Source organism: Sycon ciliatum, chromosome 10, assembly GCF_964019385.1.
Source record: "Sycon ciliatum chromosome 10, ocSycCili1.1, whole genome shotgun sequence".
NCBI classification, from domain to species: Eukaryota; Metazoa; Porifera; class Calcarea; order Leucosolenida; family Sycettidae; genus Sycon; species Sycon ciliatum.
Genome location: NC_088652.1, coordinates 2390103 through 2417789, shown reverse-complemented (window position 1 = coordinate 2417789; position 27687 = coordinate 2390103). Strand labels below are relative to the sequence as shown.

The 27687-nt window shown below is 51.3% G+C and overlaps 2 protein-coding genes and 1 long non-coding RNA gene across 3 annotated transcripts; all 3 read left to right on the top strand.

Moving 5' to 3' along the window:
* The first annotated feature begins 539 nt into the window (after positions 1-539).
* Positions 540-10859, top strand: LOC135826387 (serine/arginine repetitive matrix protein 2-like). The gene is made up of 3 exons (XM_065338998.1): positions 540-2087; positions 4333-4418; positions 8756-10859. Exons 1-3 carry the CDS (start codon positions 1163-1165, stop codon positions 9308-9310), a joined length of 1566 nt encoding a protein of 521 aa, XP_065195070.1. The 5' UTR covers positions 540-1162; the 3' UTR covers positions 9311-10859.
* Positions 10860-15823: 4964 nt separating this feature from the next.
* LOC135826512 (uncharacterized) lies at positions 15824-18188 on the top strand. Its single transcript, XR_010555315.1, has 3 exons — positions 15824-16158; positions 16458-16480; positions 17936-18188. It is a non-coding gene; the product is annotated as an uncharacterized LOC135826512 (long non-coding RNA).
* Positions 18189-24636: 6448 nt separating this feature from the next.
* Positions 24637-26805, top strand: LOC135826228 (uncharacterized). The gene has a single exon (XM_065338858.1). It carries the CDS (start codon positions 24637-24639, stop codon positions 26803-26805), a length of 2169 nt encoding a protein of 722 aa, XP_065194930.1.
* The last annotated feature ends 882 nt before the right edge of the window (positions 26806-27687 follow it).

The following is a 27687-nucleotide window of genomic DNA, read 5'->3' as shown; positions in this document are numbered from 1 at the left end:
ATAAATATTACAGTGTAGAGTGCTAGTGTAGAAGTGTAGTGTTTGAGAGCACACCACGGATATACTCCTAATCCAAGACTGAAAACAGATAGAGTGACATGCATGCACGTCGAAAAGGTCTAGCCTGATAAAAGCAGTCTGACTGTACTCGAGGCATCGGGCAAGGCCAGCTGCTCAGAAGAGGCAGCCATTCAATGATTCAAGCCATTCAAACTACTTGAAAGGGGCAGTCGATCCCAGGCTTCGCTCGAAAGCAGAAAAATCCATACAGAACAAAAAGGAGAAGTGCACTGCACGTACCCTAGTCCCTACTAAAACACAACAAAGCTGACAGGATCGCTTTTCTGAACAATCGCAGTGTGCACGTGAGGGAGGCAAAAAGCGCCGAAAATGCTTGACGCCTTGCCAGCGCCGTCCAACTCTCACGTGTTTCACGAACTCTGCACTGCGCACTGCGCTCCATGTGTTGTGCTACATCAGACTGTGGTGCACTGATGATGCGGGTTGTTTGTTGGCCGGGGGTCCATCCCGTTTTTGAAGCATTCTGCCTGCTACACGGTAGATTTACCCTGATATGACCTTGCCTGTCGACATGTCCCTCCTGATATGAAACGAAACGAGAATGACTGTGTCGCTGAGAGCTAGTGCTACGATTTTTATCTGATCCTTTCTTCGAGTGAAAGACAAAGCTGCAGTGAGTGGCAGTCAGGCGGCAGTACTTGTAGTGCTGACCATTCGCGCACAATCTTGTTCTGTCCTCTCCCGGAAAGACCGCGCGCGTGGCCTCACTGCTCACTACTGCAGCTCAGCTGTTTTATTGCGAACTGAGCAGGTCGTGTAGCGAGTGTGCAGACTCAGCGATCAGCTGCTGCTGCGTGGTGAGTGGACGGACGGCATGCGACAGGTACCTCACTCAGTCGAGCGCTGAAGCTGCAAAAAGGTAGTCGTGAAATCGTCATATCCTGCTGAGTGCTGTGAGGAAGGAACAGGATTTTACTTAGTTTGGGCACCTGATTTAGTAGTACTAGTAGTATAGTTGACTGCGCCCTGATTTCAGCGTCGTGTAAATACCGCTCTGCTGACGGTTCGGCGTTGTGGCCGTCACTTGGGTGAGTTGAACTAACTCAGTTGAAGTCGAATCACTGCGCTCCACGGATTGAGCATGGAGACTAGGTACGGTGAAGATCGCCCAGGTCCCTCGTCGTCCTCCGACTCTGTTTCTCCGCTCAGCAGGCGCAAAGGACCTCTGGCACCTGTGTTGTTGCCTGGCAGTCAGCGGAACCCCCGCTATCGCGCTGGCGCACTTGGCAACAGTCTGCCGCCATTGGACGAACCCCCAGCAGTGGAGCTGCGACTCCCGAGCATCACAAACAACACCGAGAAAACAACGCAGCCTCTACGTCCAGCACCCTTACGACCAGGTGTCAGCAGCGGCGATGCTAACGAAGGTCGATGCTCGCCACTAGCGGACGTGGATCGAATCGAGCGATGTCCGTCACCGCTGCTAACTCAGCGGAGAAAATCGCTCTCTCCGGCGAAACGTAGCGGCGGTGGCGGAGCGTCGTCGCGCCTTCAGCGCTCGCCGGAGCCCATACGACGCATCGCGAGTGCAGAGTCATCCAGCAACGATGACATCCCCTCGATCTACTTAGGCAGCGCCACTAGTACAAATGGGTCTGTGTCTTCATCCTCGTCCGCTGAGTATCTGAGTGAGTCGTACCCACACCAGACAACTAGCAGCATGTTTAGAGCGAGTAGAAGTGGCTCAAGCTCCACATCGTCGCACATCACCAGCCTGCGAGACTTCTCCTCGCTGAGCCGTTCCCTACCGTCACTAACGGAGGAGGAATCGCCACGACGCACCTCGGCCCCGGCCATCCATTCGTCATCACTCCTCGGAGCACGCCTGCCACGCAGCGGCTCGTTCGAGAGCGAGCTATCGTCGCACCATGGCGACTCGCGTCTCGGCCGGCATCGTCACCATAGCAACCCGTCGGCGATGGCATCCAAGTCGCTGGCCGGCAGCATGGCAAGCCCGATGACGTCGCGGCGTCGGCCTCGGCAACCGTCGTCACCAACACCTCTCAGTGAGTATGGTGTCCTTTGCGCTGTATCGCGTTGCATTGTATTGTGTGTCGGGGGGGGGGGGGGGGGTCCAGTCGGCCCTCATCGTCCAGTTCACATGCTAGGTGAGTTGGCGATGGTAGATTGTAGATTGTCGGGTTTCCTTGCCGTGATGTGTGCCGCATCGTGCTCGTTTTTATTTTTCGAAAACGGTGGGGCACAAGTTATGTGTTAGAGCAGTGCTCAAGCTCACTGCCTAGCCGTGGAATGTCTCAGTACTCCTTGTCAGTCTGGTGCTACCCTGTGCACGTCTGACTGTTCAAAACCTGGTTTAGTTGGAGGACGCTAAGGGCCCGGTCACATATGCACTGGGGTTCTGCTTCGGCGGCGAGGTTCCGCGGCAGCGAGCCTGGTGTCGCTCCAGCGGAACCACGTGTGTATGGTCACACATACAAACAGGGCAAACTCCTCCTTCGGCTGAAAATGAGAGTAAAGTTGACTATGGTGCATACGGTACGGAGAATAGACGAGGTCAATGACCATCTTGCACATAGTTGTGTTGCATGGACATGATACGCATACAAATTTCTCGTAGCAAGTCCATATACAGCAGATCGTGGTGTTTTCCGCGGAAGCGAAACCGCAGAAGCGAGAGTTTCGCTCCCAAAATGTTGGAGGCAGTGGATTTGAATGTCCGTTGGAGCCATAGTTCTGCTTCTTGCAGTTGCCACGGTATTTTCCGCTCCTGCGGCGTCGCTTCATCGGATCCCCTACTTTTTGAGTGCATGTGTGACCGGGCCCTAACGCATAACTTGTGACCCACCGCTCGCCTTGTGTAACATATTTTCCTTTGGCTCACCATATCAGTTTGTGTAGATGTACTTTGTGTTTGCTGTGCGCACGTGGAACTCGAGCATACTAGTACTTACATTCATGGTACTTTCATGGGTGTATACTGTACAGGCAGAAAATTTCGTCGGTCAATAATTTCGTCCAACTCCAAAGAAAGGGATTTCGTCCGGTTGAAAACTTAGTCCATGGACTATAACAGTGTATTGAAACGCTGGACAAATCGACATTCGTCTGGCATTTAATTTAGTCCTAAAGCTCCTTGGACGAAAAAGACGAAATTAAATTCCAAATGAATATTTCTGCTTGTACAGTACATGCATTCATGGGCACACCCATGAATGCATGTACTGTACAAGTGCAGCAACAGTCACTGCTCTCAAACATGCACACAAACATATTCAAGCAACCATGCACGCATGGACACGCACACACACAGACGCTCTTGTGTGCACATACATACTCACACCTTCGCACGCACACGTACGCACACCACCACCACCACGTACGGCCGTCGCAAGAGAAGCATGCAAATCTGCAAATGCACTGGATGTGCACCCACCGTCAAATGTTCTCCTAGCGGACAGGATCTGAATTAAACAGATCAAGACTAGTGCCTGATTATTGCCTTATCCACACAACTGGCGAAACCACTGATGTGCGAATCGACCCTCAATGCACACCTGGTCTACACCATGCACACACACACACACCACGCCACATACACATGCGTGCGCATGAGCACACACACACACACATACGCACACACACACACACACACACACACACACACACGCGCGCGCGCGCGCGCACACACACACACACACACACACACACACACACACACACATACGCACACGCATACACACACACACACGCGCACGCACACACACACACACACACACACACGCGCACGCACACACACACACACACACACACACACACACACACACACACACACAGAATCAAAACTACACGACTGTAGTTTACTCAAGAGCCTTTTGCTGTTCACCCAGCAAGTGATTCACCGTGTTACACGCCGTGTGCAGTGACTGGCCGGCAGTATGCATGTACATGTACCGCATTTCCCTGATTATAAGGCGCGCTCGATTATACGTCGCACCCCCATCTTCACGTTTGAGCCAACTTATTTCAGTATAATATTTGCAAAGAAGAGGGTGCCACACCCGATTGTTACTAGCACCCTCTTCTTTGCTTTTGAAGTGTAGTGTAAAAATGTGCAACTTATATTCTGTGAAATCCGGTATATGTGTGTGTGTGTGTGTGTGTGTGTGTGTGTGTGTGTGTGTGTGTGTGTGTGTGTGGTGTGTGTGTGTGTTTGTGCGTGCGTGCGCGCATATCTGTGCGTGTGTGTGTGTGTGTGTGTGTGCACGCATGTTGATATGTTGCTGTCTGCAGGTCTTGGAGACCTGTCACCAGACATGGCTGCAGGAATGCTCTACTCCAGGGAGTGTGCTACGTCCTCACGACGACGGAGCAAAACGGTAAGCCGGCTGTTGTATATGCAAGTTGTAATATATGAGCCCCAGCCAGCAGAAACCTGAACATGTGTAATTTTTTCAAAAATTATTTTTTCCCTCGAAATTGTTTCTACACTATTAATCATTCAAGTTATCAAGTTTGGTGACAATCTGATAAGCGAAAGCATGGAAAATAGAGTTTGAAGTCACACAGGTCAAGATTCCGTACAGTTGGCGCAGCATCCATGCCTAGTGATTCCATGCAAGTTGATCCTACAGTTTCTGATTGTGATGTGGAACAGGTACATGTAAGTAAATAGAATGCAAGTCAGGCTTGCCCTCTTGGTGCTGCATGCATGAGTAGTTCAGAAGTGTGACGATATTCCGTATACATCACTACCTTCTTTACAACACCAGAGTGCACAACGATGATTGGTGGCTGGCCTTCCAAATTGTGTTCAGGCACCTCTGTGCTGGCAGTTTGAGCGTTGTCCCAAAGCTTGCCATACTGATAGATGTGCTCACCAATACCACAGCCATCCACTCTCTTGCACACTTTCACTCAGACCATGATTTCAGCATAATTGTATTTCAATGATATGAGCGAATACTCGCGTTTTGTAGCACGTGAAGATGTTGCCCCAAAGCGTTCAGCCGGTTTGAGTTTTTAGGGATCCCCTTTCTCAGCACAGGCAGCAGCCAGCTTGGCGTCATCTGGCAAGGTAGAGTACTGATAATACTACGCTCTGTTTTGCGCCGTGAGAAGCCCTCCATCAGTGTCTGCAACATCATTGTTGTCGATGTAGAAATAAGGATCGCTCAGCGGGACGACATTCAGCTTCTCCTCGCAGTCGCTATTACTCCAGCACTGACTATCGTCGCCACCAGTATCCAGTGTCGATTTTATGAGGGCTCTTCGTTGCTATGCATATGAGACTCGCCACTGCTGGACAAACTCAGCAAGATCGCCACCAAACAAATAATTCCGATCGCGAACTAACTTTCAGCGCCGCTCCGTACAGGGAGTCTCGCGCTGACAACTCTGGACCTAAGTCTTTGTCGCGACACCTGTCGCCATCGCTGTGTCTAAACTCAACCTCCTTGTGACGAGCTCTCACCTAGCGCTAAAATCAATTGACCAGAGACATTTGAAGACACTTGAAACTCCTTTGACAACAAAGACACCCACTCGATCGAAAAAGAATCTTCAAAAGCCAGCTCACTGCGCGTCCCAAACTTTGACGTCACATTTTGATGATTGATATCAAGTACACAAGTGCTGGTTTTCGCTGGCCGGGGCTCATATCTACTACACAGGTTGGCTACTGTATTGCGCATGCTCGGATTGGTCTGTTGTTGTTTTACCAGACCAAGAAGTAATCAGTCCTGGTGTTTGTCAGTGCCTGTCAGGATGTAAGATAATGTACAGTCAACTTTGCGTAGAACGACACTCGGCAGCGGGGCATCAGAATAGCGTCCTTAGTCGCGAAGTGTCCGTTAACCCGAAGTCTCATTATATGTATTACAGTTAAAACAATAGGAGGACAGAGGAAGTGTTTTTACTTTCTCTGTCCTCCTATTGTTTGAACCAGCTCTACCTCTCGTCTCGGTATTGAGCACTCTCTTGGACAGCCTGGAACCTCTCTGTTTTATATGTATTACAGTTAGATTGGACTTTGCTCTGGGCATGGACATTCTGTGGGTATTCGCGAATTGTCAATTACACCCGCAGTCATTAGTAGCCAAGTTCACTGTACCTGTATATCAGTGCGCAAGGGGACATCAGCATAACACCGCGCTGGGCAAATTCCGTGCGTTTTTCACTGTCTCCCTTCATGTTCCACATGTGGCGGGCACACCGGCTCTGTGCTCTTTCGCCAACACTGTCATGGGCGAAAAGGGGTCTTTCCCTGTGTGGCGAGCCGAATGGAATTAGTAGCTGTGAGTTCACCTTTATGGGCGCATCAAGAGTACATGAAAACCAGAGTGTGCAGCTTGGGGCATTTTCCACTATGGGTGTCTGTCACGGCGGAATTCCGTGATTACATCATATTTGGCGCAGATTTGAGGCGGGAAGTGGCGTAGTGCGTACAACTGAGCTGCAGTTGTGCAGAAAGAGACCTGCTTGAATCCTGCTTGTACGCACTACATCACTAAAATGATGTAATCACGGAATTCCGCCGTGACAGCAACCCATCCGAGCTGCACACTCTGGTTTTTATGTACTCTTGTTCGCACAGAGATGAAGTACAGTAAACACTGCTCTAAGCGGACGCCCTTAGGGCAGTGCAACCTGCCGTAGTATGACAGGATTCCGCTTGATCCGGGGATAACCATAAAATCCACAGCACCTTGTTGCATGACATTTTTCCGGTCATTACAGGACCCCTGGAGGAATCGATGGTGGATGCTATTGCCGAAAATAACCCACCGGCAGATGCAACATCAGTCCTTTCCACCAGAACCAGTCCTACATACTCCCTAGACAGCGGACCATTACAGGTTGTGTCCACCATTACACGTCTGGGTTTCCTGTTTGACTCAAGGCTAACGTTTCTGAATCACTTCAAATCTGTGCTCTCGAAATTCCGACAACGTGTGAATCTGCTATGTTATAATGTCAAATCGTCTAACAACAAAAGCATTCATGGTTTTATACAAAGGGTACGTGAGACCGATGGTGGAATATGCAGCAGCCGTATGGTCGTTTCGTCTTACAGCAAAGCATACAAAAACGCACTGCAAAGGACCAGACCAGCTCTTTTATAATGTACTTCTTCTGTCGATTTCTGATCTCGTTTGCCTCGAGTTATTTGCATGATCAACGAGAAGGCTTCCTGCTGGTAGTCCCAGTGGCAGGACTGAAACTGAGAAGATGATGTGTGAGATTGCAACACTAAACACGACTGATGACACAGCATGGGGCTGTGCTCCCGAACACAAGCAAAACAAAATGGACAAAGCAAATTCAATACAAACACGAACACGATAAACAACAGACGCACAGCAGGGACGCAAGAGATGGTACCTTATCTTGCGAGATGTGGGCTGCCGACGACACGGCAAGAGTGTGTTAGCAGCAGCATGTTGACTAACGCGAGAGCCGTGCAAACCAGCAATGCAAGAACGCAGCAGAGCAACCGAAATCCTGCACTGGATGAAAACCATGAGAGAATGCTAGCTAATCAGTGGGATACTGCTGATGGCAATGCCAGTAAAACAGTACCGTCCTGCTACTTGTGAATTAGACGTATACATAGCGTTCAGTGGGGGAAGGACTTTCCCATGCACAATGGTCACATGGATGCAGACACTATCCCACAGACGTACTATCGTACATGCAAGTGAACTATAATCAGCAAAATATGCACATGTGATGGCCTGTGGGCACCTTTCTCAGTACATGTACCGGTACATTACATTTATTTCACATCGGTGCAATGTCAATGAGCTTGTCTCTGCACAATAAGCTCCGTGTAGTGGGTTCAGCTCTGCAATTATCCATGAGCCTGGCCGTTGCTTGCCACCAGCCCAGTGTAGCCTGGGTATGAGGTGTGTGCTACTAGTGTTGAAAGGATCTCACCGGGTACTCGTTGGCTCGCTCGCCAAAAACTCGTTTGCGCGGCGAGCACGTTTTCACTCATGACCAGCGTATATGATACAGCGTGCACTTCACAGTCAGTACCGTCAGTGCATCTAGTGAACTTTCGCTTCGACTGAAAGTCACGCTCAGTCGTTTGAATGTTTTCCCCCGCAATGTACCATAGAGCAAAGCTACTTGCAATCTTTGAAAAACGGTCTATTCTTACAATGGCTGCTCAAAGATGGCACTGAAAACATCTCGGCAACAAATACCCGTCCAAAGTGAAGCCAGTCAAAAGCAGCAGCAATCCCAGCATGAGCGCTGAAATTGCGGAATTTGTCAATTTGATAAAAATCCTCTTTGCCGAATGAGTGAAACTCGTTAACTCGCTCGATAGCTCGTTCATTAGTGGAACTGTTCGCTCGGTTGTTATAGATACGCTCGTTTCAACACCAGAACTTTGTACCACCGCACACACACAGCTTGACAGTTATTAAGTTAACTGCTAAGCAGAGTGAACCAAGTACATATTGGTAGATTTGGTTACTGATCACGTTTGTGTGTATGTGTGCGTGCATGTGTGTGTGTGTGTGTGTGTGTGTGTGTGTGTGTGTGTGTGTGCATTTGTGTGTGAGTGCTTGCATGTGCGTCTGTGTGTGTGTGTGCTTGCATGTGTGCCTGCATGTGCGCCTGCATGTGCGCGCGCTCGTGCGTGTGGCTGCATCGTGTGTGGCTGCATGTGCACACTTACCATTCATCATCTGGCTCCACCATGCAGGTATCACCGGAGCCCATCCCCGAGGACGACATTGCCCCGTCGCCCAGCGTGCTGCGACGTCGCTCACCCTCCCCGCAGCCGCCCGTCCACGCCAGCGGCATACCCGTGTCGCCCCTGGCAACCAGCGGGCCCGCGCGGCACGTCACCGTGCCAACGTACCAGTCGCTCATGGTGACGAGCCCGCGACGCACCCGCCCGAACAACGTGAACATTCTCTCTCGCAGCATCTCGCCGGGACGCGCTAGCAGTCTGGACAGTGGCGAAGAGCAGTCTCTAACCGGGGCTCTATCGCCGGTTAAAGAGTTAGAGGCGGACGACGAGGACTCCGACGGCTGCTTGATGCCGGCGAGTATGGGACGAACCAGCCGCTCTCGTTCCCTCGGCGAGGTGGACGTCCTCACCACGAAGGCGTTCGCTGTGCCCTCTGGTGTCTCGGCCACAGTCAAGTCCAACATGACGAAGTCGGCCACACTGGATGAGCTGCAGTCAAGCAGCAAGTTCTCTGCACCACCACCGCTTATACGGAGCGAGCCGTGTTTTGAAGACGATGACTGATACCATTGCGGGTGTGTTTGCCAGGCGACCGTTCTTAATTACGTTCTAGTGTGTGAGTGTGTGTGTGTGTGTGTGTTGGATTGGGTTGAGCAGGCAGTGCTGTGTAGCGTTGTGTCTATACCTGTCTGTTGCTGTGTGACCTTGGCTGTAGAGACTGTGTTGGGTGACCTTGAGCACGGTGAAGAAGGATATGTATGTCTAGTTTGTACTACATAGACTACTGTGTACTAACCACCGGCCATGTCACATAGCGTCCATGCCTGTCTGTTGAGTGACCGTAGACACGCTGAAGACGGATACGCATGTGCTGTTTACGCTGCTGCTGTCCCGCCGTGAGTGTTGTGACCCTCCATTGACGACTGCCATCTCCCCTGCTCTGCTCTTCTCCGGGTTTCCTCTTTCTTCATTACCACGATGGCCGTACGGTAGTTATGCAAGCTGTCTGGTTGTTGAGATGTCCACTGATGGACAGCAATGGCAGCAAGACCTGATCTATTGCCCAGTTGTCGACCTCGGTGGCAGCAGTTGTGGTAGCTTGTCTGGTTGTTGAGATGTTCACTGATGGACAGCAATGACAGCATTAACAAGACCTGAGCTATTGCCCACTTACCGACCTCGGTGACAGCAGCGGTGATAGCTTGTCTGGATGTTGAGGTGTCCACAGACGTACAACGACGGCAGTTGCAACAAGATCTGTGCGGGCGCTGCTGATCTGTCGTCCACTGATGGACAACGACGGCATTTGCAACAAGATCTGTATGGGCGCTGATCTGTCGCGGTCCACTTATCGACCCCGCTGGCGGCAGTAATACAAATACAAACCTGTATGGATGTTTAGACGTCCACTGCTGGATAACAATGCCAATAATAACAAGACCGGAGTCTGGACGCCGAGTTGCCGTCCACTGATCGAGCCACCCGGTCCAACTGCTGCACACTAGATGACGGCTGAATTCAAGTGATCGTCCCCAACAATATCTAGATACGATTTCTTATATGTTTTAGTATAGATAGGCCCAGTGCGGTGTACTCATGTGGATGCCTGCGTGCAGCCAATACTGCACCTTAACGGCGAGCCATTCTCCTTGCCGTCACCACGACGACAAGCTCAGTTTCATAATTAGGTAGAAGTTTAGTTTCCTGCTGTAGCGCACATCCAGCTCTAGACTGTGCACACACTGGCCAGTAGGCCCGATCAAAGAAAGGAACTGGGTTGACCTCGTTGCCTATGCAACGTCCATTCAACGCCGCTCGTGCCGAGTTTTTTTCCCGACTTGAGTGTCCAGACAAGATCACCCCTGTGCTAAGCCAATAGTATCCATGTAACATGTTCGGTATGTGTGTTCAGTATTGAGTCTAACATTGATGTCTGCTCTATATTGTTTCCCTCAATGGTTTCATGCTAGTGACATGCAGAGATTTGGGTTAAGTGTGCGCAGGCAAAATTATTCAAAAAATCCCTATTAATTTTTACTCAATCTGCGGACAGCATGCTGCATAATTTTTATAAATCTGCTCAAGAACTTGTTGAAAATGCTGCCCAGCCTGATTTCACCCATAGTATACGTGTGTGTGTGTGTGTGTGTGTGTGTGTGTGCACACGCGAAAACTTGTGCATGGATGCGTTCTGTGCGGGTATACTCGTGTCTCTGTGTTACAGTGTGTGTGTGTGCGCGTGCGTGCATGTGCGCGCGTTATGATTGTGTGCTCAGCCATGCATCTTTGCTGCGGTGTGAACGTGTTTACGGATTGTTGACGCAGAACAGAGCCGCATGGAACGATGTGGCTAGCAGGGCTGTCAACACTTGTACCGTCTGTTGTGAGATGTGTACGCTCTCAGTTTTAAATACTTCTGCCGCCGGTATTTTGCCTGTACCGGCATGTGCCACACGGCTATCGGCTGTTGCAAGAACGAAGATGAAAGATTACTTTTAAAGAGCATGCTATCGTTGCACAGTGTGTAGTTTGAAACATTTTGCACAGAAAACTGGTCGCCTCGATAGACCAGTCGTTTAACTCCAAATGCAACTGCAACTCCACAGGTGTGCTATCTGTGATCATAGCGACCAAGTAAGCCCCTACCCTATGCCATAATGCACGGGTGAATGGCACGCAGCCCTCATCACATGAGCCAATATTGCAATGATGAGACCGGCGGCATGGTCCTGATGGGTAGGACTAAAGGGACAAGCTTATCTATTTTTGCGGATTTTCTTTCATAAAAAATAAACGTCACAGGCTGCTCTTCGGAGGTGTCCGCGTCCCAGCGGTCCGGGCGAGCGACCGCATCTCAGTGGGACACTTGCCCGTGGCCTTTGTACTGGAATCTGTGGGAGAGCCTTTCCAGGGACTTCACACCTGGGGGCCGGGTATGGACAAATCCCTGGTGCTAGAATCCGCAAAAATAGATAAGCTTAGCCTTTCGCGGTCCTGATTGCACGACACAGCGACATTTTAAATTATTTTAGCCATGATAGTAGGATACTGTCAGAGCTACGCCTGCTGCCTTGGCAGACTATTGAACAAGCACATGATTATAATGTACGGTACTGGTATACTGGCAATTGAGAGCGGGGTAAATAAAATAAATAAATAAAAACCTTAAAAAAATGCTGATGCCTAGTCCTCCGCTGTAATCGTGGAAATGTCTACAAAGTGAGGATGGAAAACAATGAACTTGAATATCTATTTAAAATTCTCTAAAACAATTCCCCATACTACACAGGTTGGACAGGCCTGTCAAGGGCTTCTCCTTGTAAGCAAGAACAGAACAGAGATGAAGGGAGTAACATCGATGGAGAAAATCACTCCAAGAGGTCTAGAGCGGAGATCGCAGGTTGGTGAATGTTGCGTTCGGCCTAGAAATAGAAAAGTCTCTTTCTTGTTAGCGTGTTTAATATCCTAGTGTCAAGTTAACAGTGTACAAGTATGTTACAAGTACTAGCAAGGACGGGAATAGACAGTTCTACAAAGTCCTAGAGATAGATGTGGACTCAGCGGTTGGGGTTCTGGGGGGGGGGGGGGGGGGGGGGGGGATATACAATGTTTGTACTGTGCCGTTCAGCGAGTTCCTGGCGCTGTGTGAGTACCGGGCACGGCACAGCCCACGCCCTGCGAATACTGTGCTTTGCATGGGTGCAGTGGTGCTCACGGCCTCTGGATTTCACTCAGCAAAATGGAAGAATATATCAGTACATTGCCATGTGGCCGCCTGCAGAGTTCTGTCTGACGGCGGGCTAACAGAGAGTAGAGGGTTACTGGACTGGCAGTGGGAACAACGGATACTCGGTGTCATGTGTGCCAAGATCCACGGAAGCAGCAGTTCTTGGTTGGTCCGGCCATACCCTAGCCTTTCATGCAGTTTGTGTGTGATAACCGGTCTGGTTCGCCAGGCCATGCCTGGACCAAATCTGTGGCCACCAGCATGTGTTTGCTGCTGAGGAGGTCATGCCTACCTGTCATAATATTATGACTCATACGCAGGACTTCCTCAGCAGTAAACGTATGCTGGTGTCCACAGAGTTGGTCTAGGCATGGCCTGGCCAACGGGACTGGTTCAGCACGGTGCATGTGTACATCACAGGGTGCTGTCCACCGCAGCAGCCAAGGGTATGTTATCCATGTCGTCGCCGCTGGCTATTGTTGAGACGCTGGAGCGGGTCAGCAGGCGTCGCCCGCCGCCGCCACCGCCGCTCTGAGCCGTACTGCCTGTGGCACCGGTGCCTGCTCTTGTGCTAGTAGTGGTAGCGCGAGTGCTCGGCGGTGACTGTGGATACTCAATGCTCTGCAGGTTGTCATACAATGGTGGCGGTATCGAACCGGATGTGGAACCTGCTCAAGATTGGCCAGACAACAAAAACAGAGAAACAAAACGAAGGAAAGAAGGACAGTTCAGTTCAGGAAGACAGAAAGAATAGCGCATGCCACAGCTCAGTTTTGTACAAGATGACAATAGATCAGCGTTACATCAGCAGGTTGAAAATTCATTCCTGCCAGCACAAGGTGCTAACTGCTAAGCACCATCACCAAGAGAGCAAGCCACCTTGGTTGGGTAGGTCAGCTCTGTTGATGAGGCATTTCAGGCAAACGCAATGGTACGCATGAGATGAATACCACTCCCGCATTGTCCGGCTCGTTGAAACAAGTGACCTCTCTCTTGACCCTACAGTCTTAATTGACAATGGAATTATTATATATATTTACAATTCAGTTGAACATAACATTCCTAAAGATTCGAATCACACACTCATTCAGACTCAACCTAGGAAAACACGGTAGCTGAGTAATTGACAGTGTCACAGCTGTCACACAAACACACGGCAAAGTGCTGAACAGCGTGACAAGCTCAGAACAACGGGTAGAGTTTGCAGGAGAGGAGGACACCAAAAATGGACACATTTCAGGCCAACACGACAGCCGCACAAGCCACACGTCACAGCATCAAATTTGATGTGGTCACTGCACTCACCACCGGATTGGCTGGCGGAGTGGGTTCGATGGCGTCGCCACACGTAACGAACTTTCCGCGACCGCGACAGATAGCACAGGGACGGAACAAGCATCAGTAGAATCAAGGTCAAGATAAACCAGTATGAGTAGGAAAGTCTCCAGTGCCGAGGTCGGTACGGGTAGATATCTGCCAGTGAAAAAACGTTACGCCACACAGAAGACAGCAAGCGCCAAACAAGATTAGTTTGGAAAGCGGTTGGCCACCAGAAACACATTGTATTTGCAAATTACTCAATCTGCGGACGGTACTGTTTCGTCCTTTGCGATATGCTTAGCCTTCTAGGAATTCCGCTGCGCACGCACTAACTCACGCACACACATGCACACATACACACGCATGCACCCCCCCCCCCCACACACACACGCACGCACCCCCCCCCCCCCACACACACACAACCCCCCCCCCCCCCACACACACGCAACCCCCCCCCCCCCACACACACACGCAACCCCCCCCCCCACACACACACACGCACGCAACCCCCCCCCCCCCCCCACACACACACACGCACGCAACCCCCCCCCCCCCCACCCACACACGCACGCAACCCCCCCCCCCCACACACACACCCACGGGATCGGCATGGGAACGATTTGACGTTAGCGTCAGTGTAGTTGGTGGTGAGGTTGGCTGCGGCTGCTGCAGTCATGTTGCTCAAGACTCTGGGCAGGCTTGGAGGCTTCTTCATGCGACTGATCACCTCAATGGATTTGGGAAAGATCACTATCTGCGCAGGACACGAACAAGGCCGGTGTCAAGGCAGCTCGAAGCAGAGTGCTCAATGTGCGAATGTGCAGAGCAGTATACACATACAACAGAGGCGAAAGGTCCGCTCGTAGAGAATGCAGTAGTGAATGCGAAATGCCGCTGTCTGATGATCGCTGAAATGAATGAAACCGTTTCAGTTACAGGTACTACGTACACAGCCTTTTGCTTCAGTTATTTTTGTACAACAGTGTAGATTTTATGTCATAAGTTTGTGTTAAACGGAAACACGGAAAACGGTGGGGCACAAGTTGTGCGTTAGATCAGTGCTCAAGCTCACTTCCTTGCCGTGAAATGTCTCAGTATGCCTTGTCAGTCTGGTGCTACCTTGCGCATGTCTGACTGTTCAGAACCTGGTTTTGTTGGAGGACGCTAAGGGCCCGGTCACATATGCACTGGGGTTCCGCTTCGGCGGCGAGGTTCCGCGGCAGCGAGCCTGGTGTCGCTTCAGCGGAACCACGTGTGTATGGTCACACACACAAACAGGGCAAACTCCTCCTTCGGCGGTTAATGAGAATAAAGTGGACTGTGGTGCATACGGTACGGAGAATAGACGAGGTCAATGACTATCTTGCACATACTATATTTTTGTTGCATGGACATCATACGAGTACAAAATTTCTCGTAGCAAGTCCATATACAGCAGACCGTGGTGTTTTCCGCTGAAGGGAGAGTTTCGCTCCCAAAATGTTGGAGGCAGTGGATTTGAATTTCCGCTGAAGCCGTAGTTCTGCTTCTTATATATTTTATATATTTATTACAACATCTCAAGACTCGGTGGAAACACCGGCCAATGTTAAGAGAGTGGGTGATTGCTAACCACGGCGATAAATAAAAGTAAGGGGAGGGAAAAAGAAGGAGTAGCAAAATTCTTGCAGTTGCCATGGTATTTTCCGCTCCTGCGGCGTCGCTTCAGCGGATCCCCTACTTTTGAGTGCCTGTGTGACCGGGCCCTAACGCATAACTTGTGCCCCACCGCTCGCATTGAGTAAAATATCTTCCTTGGCTCACCGTATAAGTTTGTGTAGATTTACTTTGTGTTTGCTGTGCGCAAGTGGTTTGTGTTTGTTGTGTAGATTTACTTTGTGTTTGCTGTGCGCAAGTGGTTTGTGTTTGTTGTGTAGATTTACTTTGTGTTTGCTGTGCGCAAGTGGTTTGTGTTTGTTGTGTAGATTTACTTTGTGTTTGCTGTGCGCAAGTGGTTTGTGTTTGTTGTGTAGATTTAGAAAAGCGATCCTGTCAGCTTTTCTATTATTGTGTTCACATGGCAAGAAAAACGACACCGCTATGCTACGTAACTTTCTACGTAAGGTGCTCGGTATTTCACTTAGGCTACGTAAATCTCTACGTAAGGTGCTCGGTATTAGATCTACCAACGGGTGGAAGCCGCGTGCTGTGCACTGCACGGCAGACATTGTGTTGCAGTGCAGTCCGTGTTCGGATGTGCATGCGCAAGGAACTTCCTTCTTTGGAACTGCTTCTTGTATGAGCTGTTTCGGATATTTCGACTCCTGGCCTGGCTTATTTCGTTTCGGCGCTGCTGAGACCTCCTTTCGCGGAATATTACTGACAGGTGAGTTGACCAGTTCCCTTTGATTCATTTGCTTGTGTTCACTCTTTCATTTACGAAAAGTGTGCTGATCTTGGGCGGAATGCAATAAATAATGGAAAAGCTGACAGGATCTCTTTTCTAAATAATTTAGCTTTTCCGCTGCCGAGGCCTCCTTTTACGGAATACTCGATGACAGGTGATCTCTGAGTTGACCGGTTTCCTTCGATTCATTTGCTTATGCTCACCCTTTCATTTACGGAAACGTGTGCTGATTTTACTCGGATTTAGATCCATTTTTATCTCTTTGCCCTTGTCTACAGTGTACGAAGAACGCGAGTTCACGGTAAAGCTGTGTTCACAACTGGCGCGTGGACGCGGTACGCTTGCGGTTCATGCGCCCCCAAACGCGCGCTCAGCCTTTCACAAAAAACAGCAATCCGAGTCGTATTTAGCGCGTGCGACACCTTCGAGTACTAATTTTTTGACCCCGCCAGTCAAAGTGACTGGCATGTACGCTGATACGCGCCTGATACGCGCTGAAAATTCCAACATGTTGGAAGTTCCATTTCGGCGCGTTTCCGTACGCATGGCGCCCCAAAAGCCAGCAAAAATACGCACAAACGCGTGGTTTCAAGCGTACACGCGCCAGTTGTGAACACAGCTTAAGGCTTACCGGTATGTTAAAATGTGTTGTCGAAATACTCATATTCATTGTACATTGGAACGTTACAAGTAAGGCACTGGTCAGTGGCATACTATCGTTGGCAGTTCCCAATCTGGAGGGAAAGGTTCAAGGACCCATTGACCGAGTTTGCAAAATAAATTCGCATATCAGGGAAAATCTCCATTGTGGAGAGGTTCAGTAAACTTGTTTGCTTCATACGAAACAAGCCAATGGGTGCAGTCTCGTCTCGTGAAGATCTCGTACTTGTATGATTGGATTTCTTTACTTGAGTCTGGGCTGTTTGATTTATTATTTGTGAGTACCGCCGAGATTGCACTGCCCCAAATAAAGTTTCGTGCCGCCAAAGCAAGAATTACGATCTGCAATCTGTTTGTAGTACCTGCAAGAATGTGCTGTACATTCTCTGTTGCTGTTTCAGTTGCCGTCATGTTGTTAAAGAAACGTTCAGTAGAAAGGTTCTGCAAAACGAAAATTCGAACGAAGTTTCTCGACAGTCCTTGCGAAAGTGTGTACGAATTTTTGCACGAACTCTGCGTTCTGCACATTTTCGTAGTTTGCGCGGGCCAAGTGCACGTACGCCATGACCCGATCTCACGAAATGTCCTACGAGTACGACAGTTCATTTCGCGTTCCCTGCAAGTTTCGCGTCCAAAGTTGCGAAGTTTTGCACTTCATGGCAATGAACGAACCTTTTTACGCATTTTCGTTTTGCAGAACCTCTCTAGTGACTCATTTGTTTCATACGAGACGAGTCAATGAGTTGGTGTGGCTTAGAATCTTTCGCTGTAGAAGAAATCTATTCGTATGTCTATTGGAGAAATAATTGTATTCACTGGTTATAAAATAGGTTAAGACAAACTCACAGAATAAATACCATTGGTCCCTTGGTGTTCGTCCTAAAGAGGTTCGACTGGATATCATTCATACTCACCAAAAGATGTGTAAGATTTTATTATTATGGAGTGCCTTGTTTATCTCTCAGTACCTCCAACCAAAGCCTATCCCCTTTTATCCTCAGGATCAGTGTAGTTGTTGGAACGAGGTGTCGGACTCAGCAATGTATTTGTTTACATTTTAATACATGTTTATTGTTCCTCCTTTGTGTTGTTTTAGAAAATCGTGGACTACCAGTTTGAAGTCATTGAACTACTTCCAAAAGTTGTATCGACATCAACAGGATTACGATTTCAGTGCAATATGATGCAGGATGACCTTATCACGATAACCCATGATTATAAACCATTATAAACACAGAATCAACAAAAACATCTGCGACAAGTACCTTGTTACATTTCTCAAATAAATCTGATCGAGGGTGGGGAAATCTGAAATATCTGAAAGGCAAGACAATTTTATGACAGTCATGAAACACCCTAGTAAAATAAATAAAATAATAATAATAATAATAAATGGTTTGCTCCCCACACCGGAGCTCGCGCTATTCCGCCGACTTTACTTGACACTTGACTGACTCACGACTGCCATCCAGAGCACACGAGAAGTCCATCGAACCTTCGACTCGGCAAACCTGCAAGAAAGCACCACTCCCTGCTCAATACACAGTGTTTCGGGGAATTCACCCCTCATCAGTTGAGCTTGAGTAGGCTGAGGAAGATTGTGCCTGAAGAGCACCACTTATATAGTGCTCTCCAGGCACAAACATCACCAGGGATACAAACTTACAGAGACGCTCCGTTTCAAGCGCGACAAACACCTCGTGAACACCAGATAGCAGCGTGAGTCAGTGTCGCTCCTGGAGGTGACAGCGTTGCGAATGACCGAGGGTCCTCGACGTCTGTCTCACCGTCCAGGAGCGACACTGACTCACGCTGCTATCTGGTGTTCACGAGGTGTTTGTCGCGCTTGAAACGGAGCGTCTCTGTAAGTTTGTATCCCTGGTGATGTTTGTGCCTGGAGAGCACTATATAAGTGGTGCTCTTCAGGCACAATCTTCCTCAGCCTACTCAAGCTCAACTGATAAGGGGTGAATTCCCCGAAACACTGTGTATTGAGCAGGGAGTGGTGCTTTCTTGCAGGTTTGCCGAGTCGAAGGTTCGATGGACTTCTCGTGTGCTCTGGATGGCAGTCGTGAGTCAGTCAAGTGTCAAGTAAAGTCGGCGGAATAGCGCGAGCTCCGGTGTGGGGAGCAAACCATTTCTTACAAATCATCGCCGAAGTCGCAACCACTACTTCGTACTGTTGTGCCCAGCGCGGGCTTGCGACTAGTTGGTTTGGAGGTGACAGCGTTGCGAATGACCGAGGGTCCTCGACGTCTGTCTCACCGTCCAGGAGCGACACTGACTCACGCTGCTATCTGGTGTTCACGAGGTGTTTGTCGCGCTTGAAACGGAGCGTCTCTGTAAGTTTGTATCCCTGGTGATGTTTGTGCCTGGAGAGCACTATATAAGTGGTGCTCTTCAGGCACAATCTTCCTCAGCCTACTCAAGCTCAACTGATGAGGGGTGAATTCCCCGAAACACTGTGTATTGAGCAGGGAGTGGTGCTTTCTTGCAGGTTTGCCGAGTCGAAGGTTCGATGGACTTCTCGTGTGCTCTGGATGGCAGTCGTGAGTCAGTCAAGTGTCAAGTAAAGTCGGCGGAATAGCGCGAGCTCCGGTGTGGGGAGCAAACCATTTCTTACAAATCATCGCCGAAGTCGCAACCACTACTTCGTACTGTTGTGCCCAGCGCGGGCTTGCGACTAGTTGGTTTGGAGGTGACAGCGTTGCGAATGACCGAGGGTCCTCGACGTCTGTCTCACCGTCCAGGAGCGACACTGACTCACGCTGCTATCTGGTGTTCACGAGGTGTTTGTCGCGCTTGAAACGGAGCGTCTCTGTAAGTTTGTATCCCTGGTGATGTTTGTGCCTGGAGAGCACTATATAAGTGGTGCTCTTCAGGCACAATCTTCCTCAGCCTACTCAAGCTCAACTGATGAGGGGTGAATTCCCCGAAACACTGTGTATTGAGCAGGGAGTGGTGCTTTCTTGCAGGTTTGCCGAGTCGAAGGTTCGATGGACTTCTCGTGTGCTCTGGATGGCAGTCGTGAGTCAGTCAAGTGTCAAGTAAAGTCGGCGGAATAGCGCGAGCTCCGGTGTGGGGAGCAAACCATTTCTTACAAATCATCGCCGAAGTCGCAACCACTACTTCGTACTGTTGTGCCCAGCGCGGGCTTGCGACTAGTTGGTTTGGAGGTGACAGCGTTGCGAATGACCGAGGGTCCTCGACGTCTGTCTCACCGTCCAGGAGCGACACTGACTCACGCTGCTATCTGGTGTTCACGAGGTGTTTGTCGCGCTTGAAACGGAGCGTCTCTGTAAGTTTGTATCCCTGGTGATGTTTGTGCCTGGAGAGCACTATATAAGTGGTGCTCTTCAGGCACAATCTTCCTCAGCCTACTCAAGCTCAACTGATGAGGGGTGAATTCCCCGAAACACTGTGTATTGAGCAGGGAGTGGTGCTTTCTTGCAGGTTTGCCGAGTCGAAGGTTCGATGGACTTCTCGTGTGCTCTGGATGGCAGTCGTGAGTCAGTCAAGTGTCAAGTAAAGTCGGCGGAATAGCGCGAGCTCCGGTGTGGGGAGCAAACCATTTCTTACAAATCATCGCCGAAGTCGCAACCACTACTTCGTACTGTTGTGCCCAGCGCGGGCTTGCGACTAGTTGGTTTGGAGGTGACAGCGTTGCGAATGACCGAGGGTCCTCGACGTCTGTCTCACCGTCCAGGAGCGACACTGACTCACGCTGCTATCTGGTGTTCACGAGGTGTTTGTCGCGCTTGAAACGGAGCGTCTCTGTAAGTTTGTATCCCTGGTGATGTTTGTGCCTGGAGAGCACTATATAAGTGGTGCTCTTCAGGCACAATCTTCCTCAGCCTACTCAAGCTCAACTGATGAGGGGTGAATTCCCCGAAACACTGTGTATTGAGCAGGGAGTGGTGCTTTCTTGCAGGTTTGCCGAGTCGAAGGTTCGATGGACTTCTCGTGTGCTCTGGATGGCAGTCGTGAGTCAGTCAAGTGTCAAGTAAAGTCGGCGGAATAGCGCGAGCTCCGGTGTGGGGAGCAAACCATTTCTTACAAATCATCGCCGAAGTCGCAACCACTACTTCGTACTGTTGTGCCCAGCGCGGGCTTGCGACTAGTTGGTTTGGAGGTGACAGCGTTGCGAATGACCGAGGGTCCTCGACGTCTGTCTCACCGTCCAGGAGCGACACTGACTCACGCTGCTATCTGGTGTTCACGAGGTGTTTGTCGCGCTTGAAACGGAGCGTCTCTGTAAGTTTGTATCCCTGGTGATGTTTGTGCCTGGAGAGCACTATATAAGTGGTGCTCTTCAGGCACAATCTTCCTCAGCCTACTCAAGCTCAACTGATGAGGGGTGAATTCCCCGAAACACTGTGTATTGAGCAGGGAGTGGTGCTTTCTTGCAGGTTTGCCGAGTCGAAGGTTCGATGGACTTCTCGTGTGCTCTGGATGGCAGTCGTGAGTCAGTCAAGTGTCAAGTAAAGTCGGCGGAATAGCGCGAGCTCCGGTGTGGGGAGCAAACCATTTCTTACAAATCATCGCCGAAGTCGCAACCACTACTTCGTACTGTTGTGCCCAGCGCGGGCTTGCGACTAGTTGGTTTGGAGGTGACAGCGTTGCGAATGACCGAGGGTCCTCGACGTCTGTCTCACCGTCCAGGAGCGACACTGACTCACGCTGCTATCTGGTGTTCACGAGGTGTTTGTCGCGCTTGAAACGGAGCGTCTCTGTAAGTTTGTATCCCTGGTGATGTTTGTGCCTGGAGAGCACTATATAAGTGGTGCTCTTCAGGCACAATCTTCCTCAGCCTACTCAAGCTCAACTGATGAGGGGTGAATTCCCCGAAACACTGTGTATTGAGCAGGGAGTGGTGCTTTCTTGCAGGTTTGCCGAGTCGAAGGTTCGATGGACTTCTCGTGTGCTCTGGATGGCAGTCGTGAGTCAGTCAAGTGTCAAGTAAAGTCGGCGGAATAGCGCGAGCTCCGGTGTGGGGAGCAAACCATTTCTTACAAATCATCGCCGAAGTCGCAACCACTACTTCGTACTGTTGTGCCCAGCGCGGGCTTGCGACTAGTTGGTTTGGAGGTGACAGCGTTGCGAATGACCGAGGGTCCTCGACGTCTGTCTCACCGTCCAGGAGCGACACTGACTCACGCTGCTATCTGGTGTTCACGAGGTGTTTGTCGCGCTTGAAACGGAGCGTCTCTGTAAGTTTGTATCCCTGGTGATGTTTGTGCCTGGAGAGCACTATATAAGTGGTGCTCTTCAGGCACAATCTTCCTCAGCCTACTCAAGCTCAACTGATGAGGGGTGAATTCCCCGAAACACTGTGTATTGAGCAGGGAGTGGTGCTTTCTTGCAGGTTTGCCGAGTCGAAGGTTCGATGGACTTCTCGTGTGCTCTGGATGGCAGTCGTGAGTCAGTCAAGTGTCAAGTAAAGTCGGCGGAATAGCGCGAGCTCCGGTGTGGGGAGCAAACCATTTCTTACAAATCATCGCCGAAGTCGCAACCACTACTTCGTAATAATAATAATAATAATGAAATTCTGCTACAGCAACATGCACAGAATGACCTCCTTATAAAAAAAGTATCACCACTGTCCACCACTACACTCACATGTATCCCCGCAGAAGAACATGATAGTGCCATTTTCTGCAAGAAAAGGCTTGCACATCAATGCGTATGATACGGTGTAAAGCCGAAAATTAAAATTTCACACAAAACCTCACAATAATCACATACAGAATGAAAAGCTACATGCAGAAGACCTGTAAAAGGCCCTAGGCTTGTGGGACTGCCGTATTCAAAATTTAATAATAATAATAAAAAGACCTTTTCCCCTCGTGATCCTCTTTCCTATGCATGCATGACATGCATGTTGCCAATTGCACTGCAGAGGCTCCGCTTCATGTAACACTGTAGTGGCCCCTTCGTTTTCTCTGCAAACCCGCTAGAAATACCAGAATTTTTTAACGCCAAACACCATAGCAACCACTGCCCTGGATAACCCCTGTGCCACTGCCTGCCTCCATTGGCCTTGTTTTCTCTGCAAGTAAAGAGTGGTTTGCAAGTTTTTCTCTCTCTTCGTAGGTGACTTTGACGTGTCTTTTCCTTTTGTGATTCAGTTTCCCTTAGCGTAGCTTTCACGACGATGGACCCTTCGGATTTTATTTCGTTGTTGGCTCACCCTGAGGTGCGTTTGGCTTTACAAGCTGCATCCGCCCCCACCGGCGGGATACAAAATGGTCCCTCCGCCCCAACCAGCGGAATACAAGTCGGTCCCTCCGCCCCTACCAGCGGATTACAAAATGGTCCATCCGCCTCTGCCAGCGGCATACAAAATGGTCCACCCGCTCACTCCGGCGGTATACAAACAGGTCCTTCCGCCACTGCCGGCGGCTCACAAATTGGCACACAGCAGACACCACCTCCGAGACCCTCAGGGCTTGAGTCACACAGGGTTGCCACTGAGAGCCCCCGGGCCTCAGATGACGAATCTGTAGGTTACAGTGGCCATGCACGGTTTGCTAGGGACAAATCCCCAGGTTTGAACGTCCTTGTTTCCGACAATGAGTTCGGCCACGGTCGTTCCCGTTCTCGATCGCCATTTTCCCATCAAAAATACCGTCGGGGACTGGAAAAGGCCAGGCCGCGAGCAGGCAGTCCGCGCATGCGCCCTCAACGGGACTTCCGCATAAGGCCCCGCTCGCAGAGCTTGGGGTATCGTGACCGATCCCCCACGGCTTCACCGGAACCCCATAATAGGGCTCCCTCTGTACGAGGGCATGGAACCGGGACTGGGGATCGATCTCAACGGCGACGTCGTCGTTCGTCGAGTGAGTCCGGGTCGGGACCCGGCGATGTCGTCCACTCCCGGGCCTTGACCGGGGGAGCTAGGCGGAGAGTTTCCATCTCTCCTCGTCGTCGACGCTCCCGGTCCTCATCCACGGACTCCGGATCTAGTAGTCGGTCATGCTCCTCGTGCGAGGATTTCTCCTCTAGTGGGACGGACTCCTCACCTGACCGTGACCATGGAGACGAGGTATTTGACCCGTCGCGCTTAGGGGCAAAGGACTCTTGGCACCCACCAGCGCATATTGCGGCATTCCTCCGGGCTAACGCCCGGCGGTCTCTCACCTCCAAGCAGAAGGCAGAATTGAAAAAACTCTGCCCATTTCCGGAGGTGGAGGAGGCTCAGTGTCCTCGCCTAGATAATTTTGTCCGCGACCTCCCGTCGCTGGGCTTTGGACGGAAGACCGATAAAGCCATGGCGGCAGTGCAAACTAGGGTATGTGCCGCGTTTGCGCCCGTTTCGGCGGCTTGGGCCGCAGTGGATGCTGGGCGACCAACCAAGGAGATCACGCAGCTCCTGCAGGTCGCAGTGTCTTTGGTGGGTGATGCCGCTAATAGCATCTCGGTCATGCGGCGGCAAAGACTGACGGGGCAGCTCCCCAACAAGTGCCCGTCCAGCCTCCTCCGGGAAATGGCCCCGTCTGGGAACTTGTTGTTCGGCGAGGATTTTACCAGACAATACAAGAAGCGGACTCAAGAAATTGACGCTTTTCGCCGCTCGTCAGGCTCGTCCAAGCCGAAGCCGGCATACAAGGATAGTCGGCCTTCCAACTTCAGAGGCCATAATTATTACCCAGCAAGTGCTGGTGGGCGTCGTGGGGGCCACCGCTCATTTCCCCGCCATGACAACCATAGGCGAGAGGGTCATTTTTCCGCCACTGCCAGTTCAAAAAACGGGCGTGGAGGCAATCGGCCCTTTCGGGGGCGCGGTCAGGGTCATTGATGACCCTGCCGGTGGATGGTTCGCGTTCCCACCTCAACGTACATCTTCGCGGCCATCCAAGTCCACCCCACAACGAGCTGGCGCGCGCTCCGCTCGTGCCCCCGCTCCCCCAAATTCCGGTCGCTGGGCGTTTGAGGCATTTTGTGCAAGCCTGGTCGGCAATCACGTCCGACCCGTGGGTCTTGGATGCGGTGCGGGGCCTGAAGCTGGATCTCGTGGCCGATCCCGCACAAAGCACGGAGCCCAGGGAATTATCTCTGGAGGAGGACAGAGCGCTCGCTGTGCGGCTCGAAGTGGACGAATTGATGCTGAAAGGGGCCGTCACTCGAGTGCAGGAGTGTCCTCATCAATTCGTCAGCCAGATTTTCACCATTCCAAAGAAGGATTCCGGCAAGGAACGTCCCGTGGTGAATTTGAAAGCGCTGAACGGGTTCGTGCGCTACGAGCACTTCAAGATGGAAGGATTGAAGCTGCTGCCCGATCTCCTTCAGCCCGACGACTGGCTGGTGAAATTGGACCTGAAGGATGCTTACTTCGTGGTGCCAATCCACCACGATTTCAGGAGACTGCTCCGATTTCGGTGGTCAGGTCAGCTGTTCCAATTTCAGTGCTTGCCTTTCGGCCTGAGCAGCGCGCCAAGGGTGTTCACCAAGCTCATGAAGGTTCCGATGGCGATTCTGCGCAGCCAAGGTGTGCGCCTGATTATCTATCTGGACGACCTGCTGATTATGGCATCGTCGGCGGCGGAAGCACTGGAGCACTTGCGCCGGGCAATTCAGTTGTTACATCAACTGGGATTTCTCATCAACTTCAAGAAGTCGGTGTTGACTCCTGCCCAGAACATCTCATTCTTGGGCTTCGAAGTGGACTCTCGTGCCATGGAGATGCGGGTGCCTCCGGAGAAGATCCGGAAGCTTCGCCAGGAGTGCACCAAGCTTCTGCTGCAGCCACGGGTGACTGTTCGCACGTTAGCCTGTCTGTTGGGGCGCTTGACATCCCTTTCTCCGGGTCTGCTAACAGCGCCGCTCCGTTACCGGCATCTGCAGGAGCTCAAGATCCTAGCTCTTCGCGAGTCCCAGTCTTACGAGGCGACCGTCCAGTGGACACCCGACGCCAGGCTGGATTTACAGTGGTGGAAAGAGCGACTGTCCGACTGGAACGGGAAGTCATTGGTTCGCCCACCCTGCAATCTGGTGGTGTTCTCGGATGCGTCCCTCGATGGCTGGGGAGCAGTGTGCAGGGATCAACAGGTGGGCGGCCGGTGGACTCGGGCAGAGCGTTCCATGCACATCAATGCCCTCGAGTTGACAGCGGCGTTTCTGGCACTTCAGGCCTTCCACCGGGTGGCGTTGGACCGTCCGCTTCATGTTCGCCTGTTTGTGGACAATACCACTTGCCAGGCTTACCTCAACAAGATGGGCGGCACACATGCCCCGCACTTGTCCCAGCTGGCCTGCCAGGTGTGGGAGTGGTGTCTGGAACGTGGCATCACAGTTCAAGCCGAGTACATACCGTCGGCGGAGAACCCGGCCGATGCCCCGTCCCGTCAGGGGGGCGATTCGAGCGACTGGATGCTCGATCCAGTAGTGTTCCGGGGCCTTTGCCAACACTTCCAGGTGCAGCCGGCGATCGACCTGTTTGCGTCACGGACCAATGCCCAGTTGGACAGCTTTGTGTCCTGGGGGCCTCAACCCGGAGCACTGGATGTGGATGCTCTTGCCATATCATGGGCCGATCAATGCCTGTATGCGTTTCCACCCTTTGCTCTCTTGCCGAGGGTTCTGCACAAAGTGCGCCAGTCCCCGGGGTGCAGAGTGTTGCTGGTGGCACCAGTGTGGGATGCGCAGCCATGGTATCCGCTCCTGCTCCATCTTCTGGTAGCATGTCCAGTTCTATTACCGGGCCATCCAGCGCTCCTCACCTCACCGCTGGATCAACCTCATCCCATGGTGCTGGGCGGTCATCTCCAACTAGCCGGCTGGCTCATCTCTCCCGATCCTATGCGGCGGCAGGCCTTTCATCAGGCACTATTGCCCTCATCCTGGGATCATGGCGGGACTCCACCAACTCGGCCTATTCGTCAGCATGGACAGCTTGGCACAGTTGGTGTTCTGAACGGCGGATTGATTCCTTTCAGCCGCCTGTGTCACAAGTATTGCAGTTTCTAACTGATATGTTTGCCGTGGGCCGAAGTTACCGCACGTTGAATGTGTATCGCTCTGCCCTGTCCTCCACTTTGCCAGGCTTAGATGGTGCGCCAGTTGGCCAACATCCCCTGGTGGTTCGGCTTATGCGTGGCGTCTTCCAACAGCGTCCTCCACAACCCCGGTATTCCCATACTTGGAAAGTTTCCGATGTCTTGGGTTGGATGGGTGGTCTGGGTGACAATTCTACCCTCTCTCTACGCCTGCTTTCAATAAAGCTGGCTCTGCTCATGGCGCTGACTGGCGCCAAGCGCTCTTCTGATTTGCATCGTTTGGATTTCCATTCCCATGTTACTGAGGGTGATGGGTCTCTCCGTGTGACGTATGCCTCCATGCCTAAGCAGCGTCGGCCTGGTTGCCGAGGGGATGCGTCCCTTCCCACCGTGGTGTGGCCTGTCTTCGACAGCACGCCACACTTGTGCGTATCAAGCTGCTTCCAGGAGTATGTCAGGCGCACAGCTCCTCACCGTCAGACTGCTCATCCGCAGATTTTCCTCAGCCTGCGGCAGCCTTTCAAGCCGGTGACATCGTCCTCTATAGCCAGGTGGATAAAGGATGGTATGACTGCGGCCGGAGTGGACACAGCGATATTCTCAGCCCATTCGTTGCGTGGGGCTGCTACATCGGCCGCGCATGCCGGTGGGGTATCCTTAGCGGATATCTTGCACCAAGCCGATTGGTCATCAGCATCTACCTTTCGGCGTTTCTATCTGTTGCCAGTGGACGCGAGCCCTGCACGGACAGCGGCAGATCAGTTCACGGCCACGGTTCTTCGACGGACTTAGCTATGTCCGGTTCCTGGACTATGAGTTGGATTTGCAAATACTAACTCGCAAGTACTCACGT

Coding starts and splice junctions, on each gene's coding strand:
- LOC135826387 (XM_065338998.1), top strand. CDS start 1,163: ATGGAGACTAGGTACGGTGAAGATCGCCCAGGTCCCTCGTCGTCCTCC. Junction 2,088..4,332: donor GTCGTCACCAACACCTCTCA/GTGAGTATGGTG, acceptor TGCTGTCTGCAG/GTCTTGGAGACCTGTCACCA. Junction 4,419..8,755: donor CACGACGACGGAGCAAAACG/GTAAGCCGGCTG, acceptor TCCACCATGCAG/GTATCACCGGAGCCCATCCC.
- LOC135826228 (XM_065338858.1), top strand. CDS start 24,637: ATGACCCTGCCGGTGGATGGTTCGCGTTCCCACCTCAACGTACATCTT.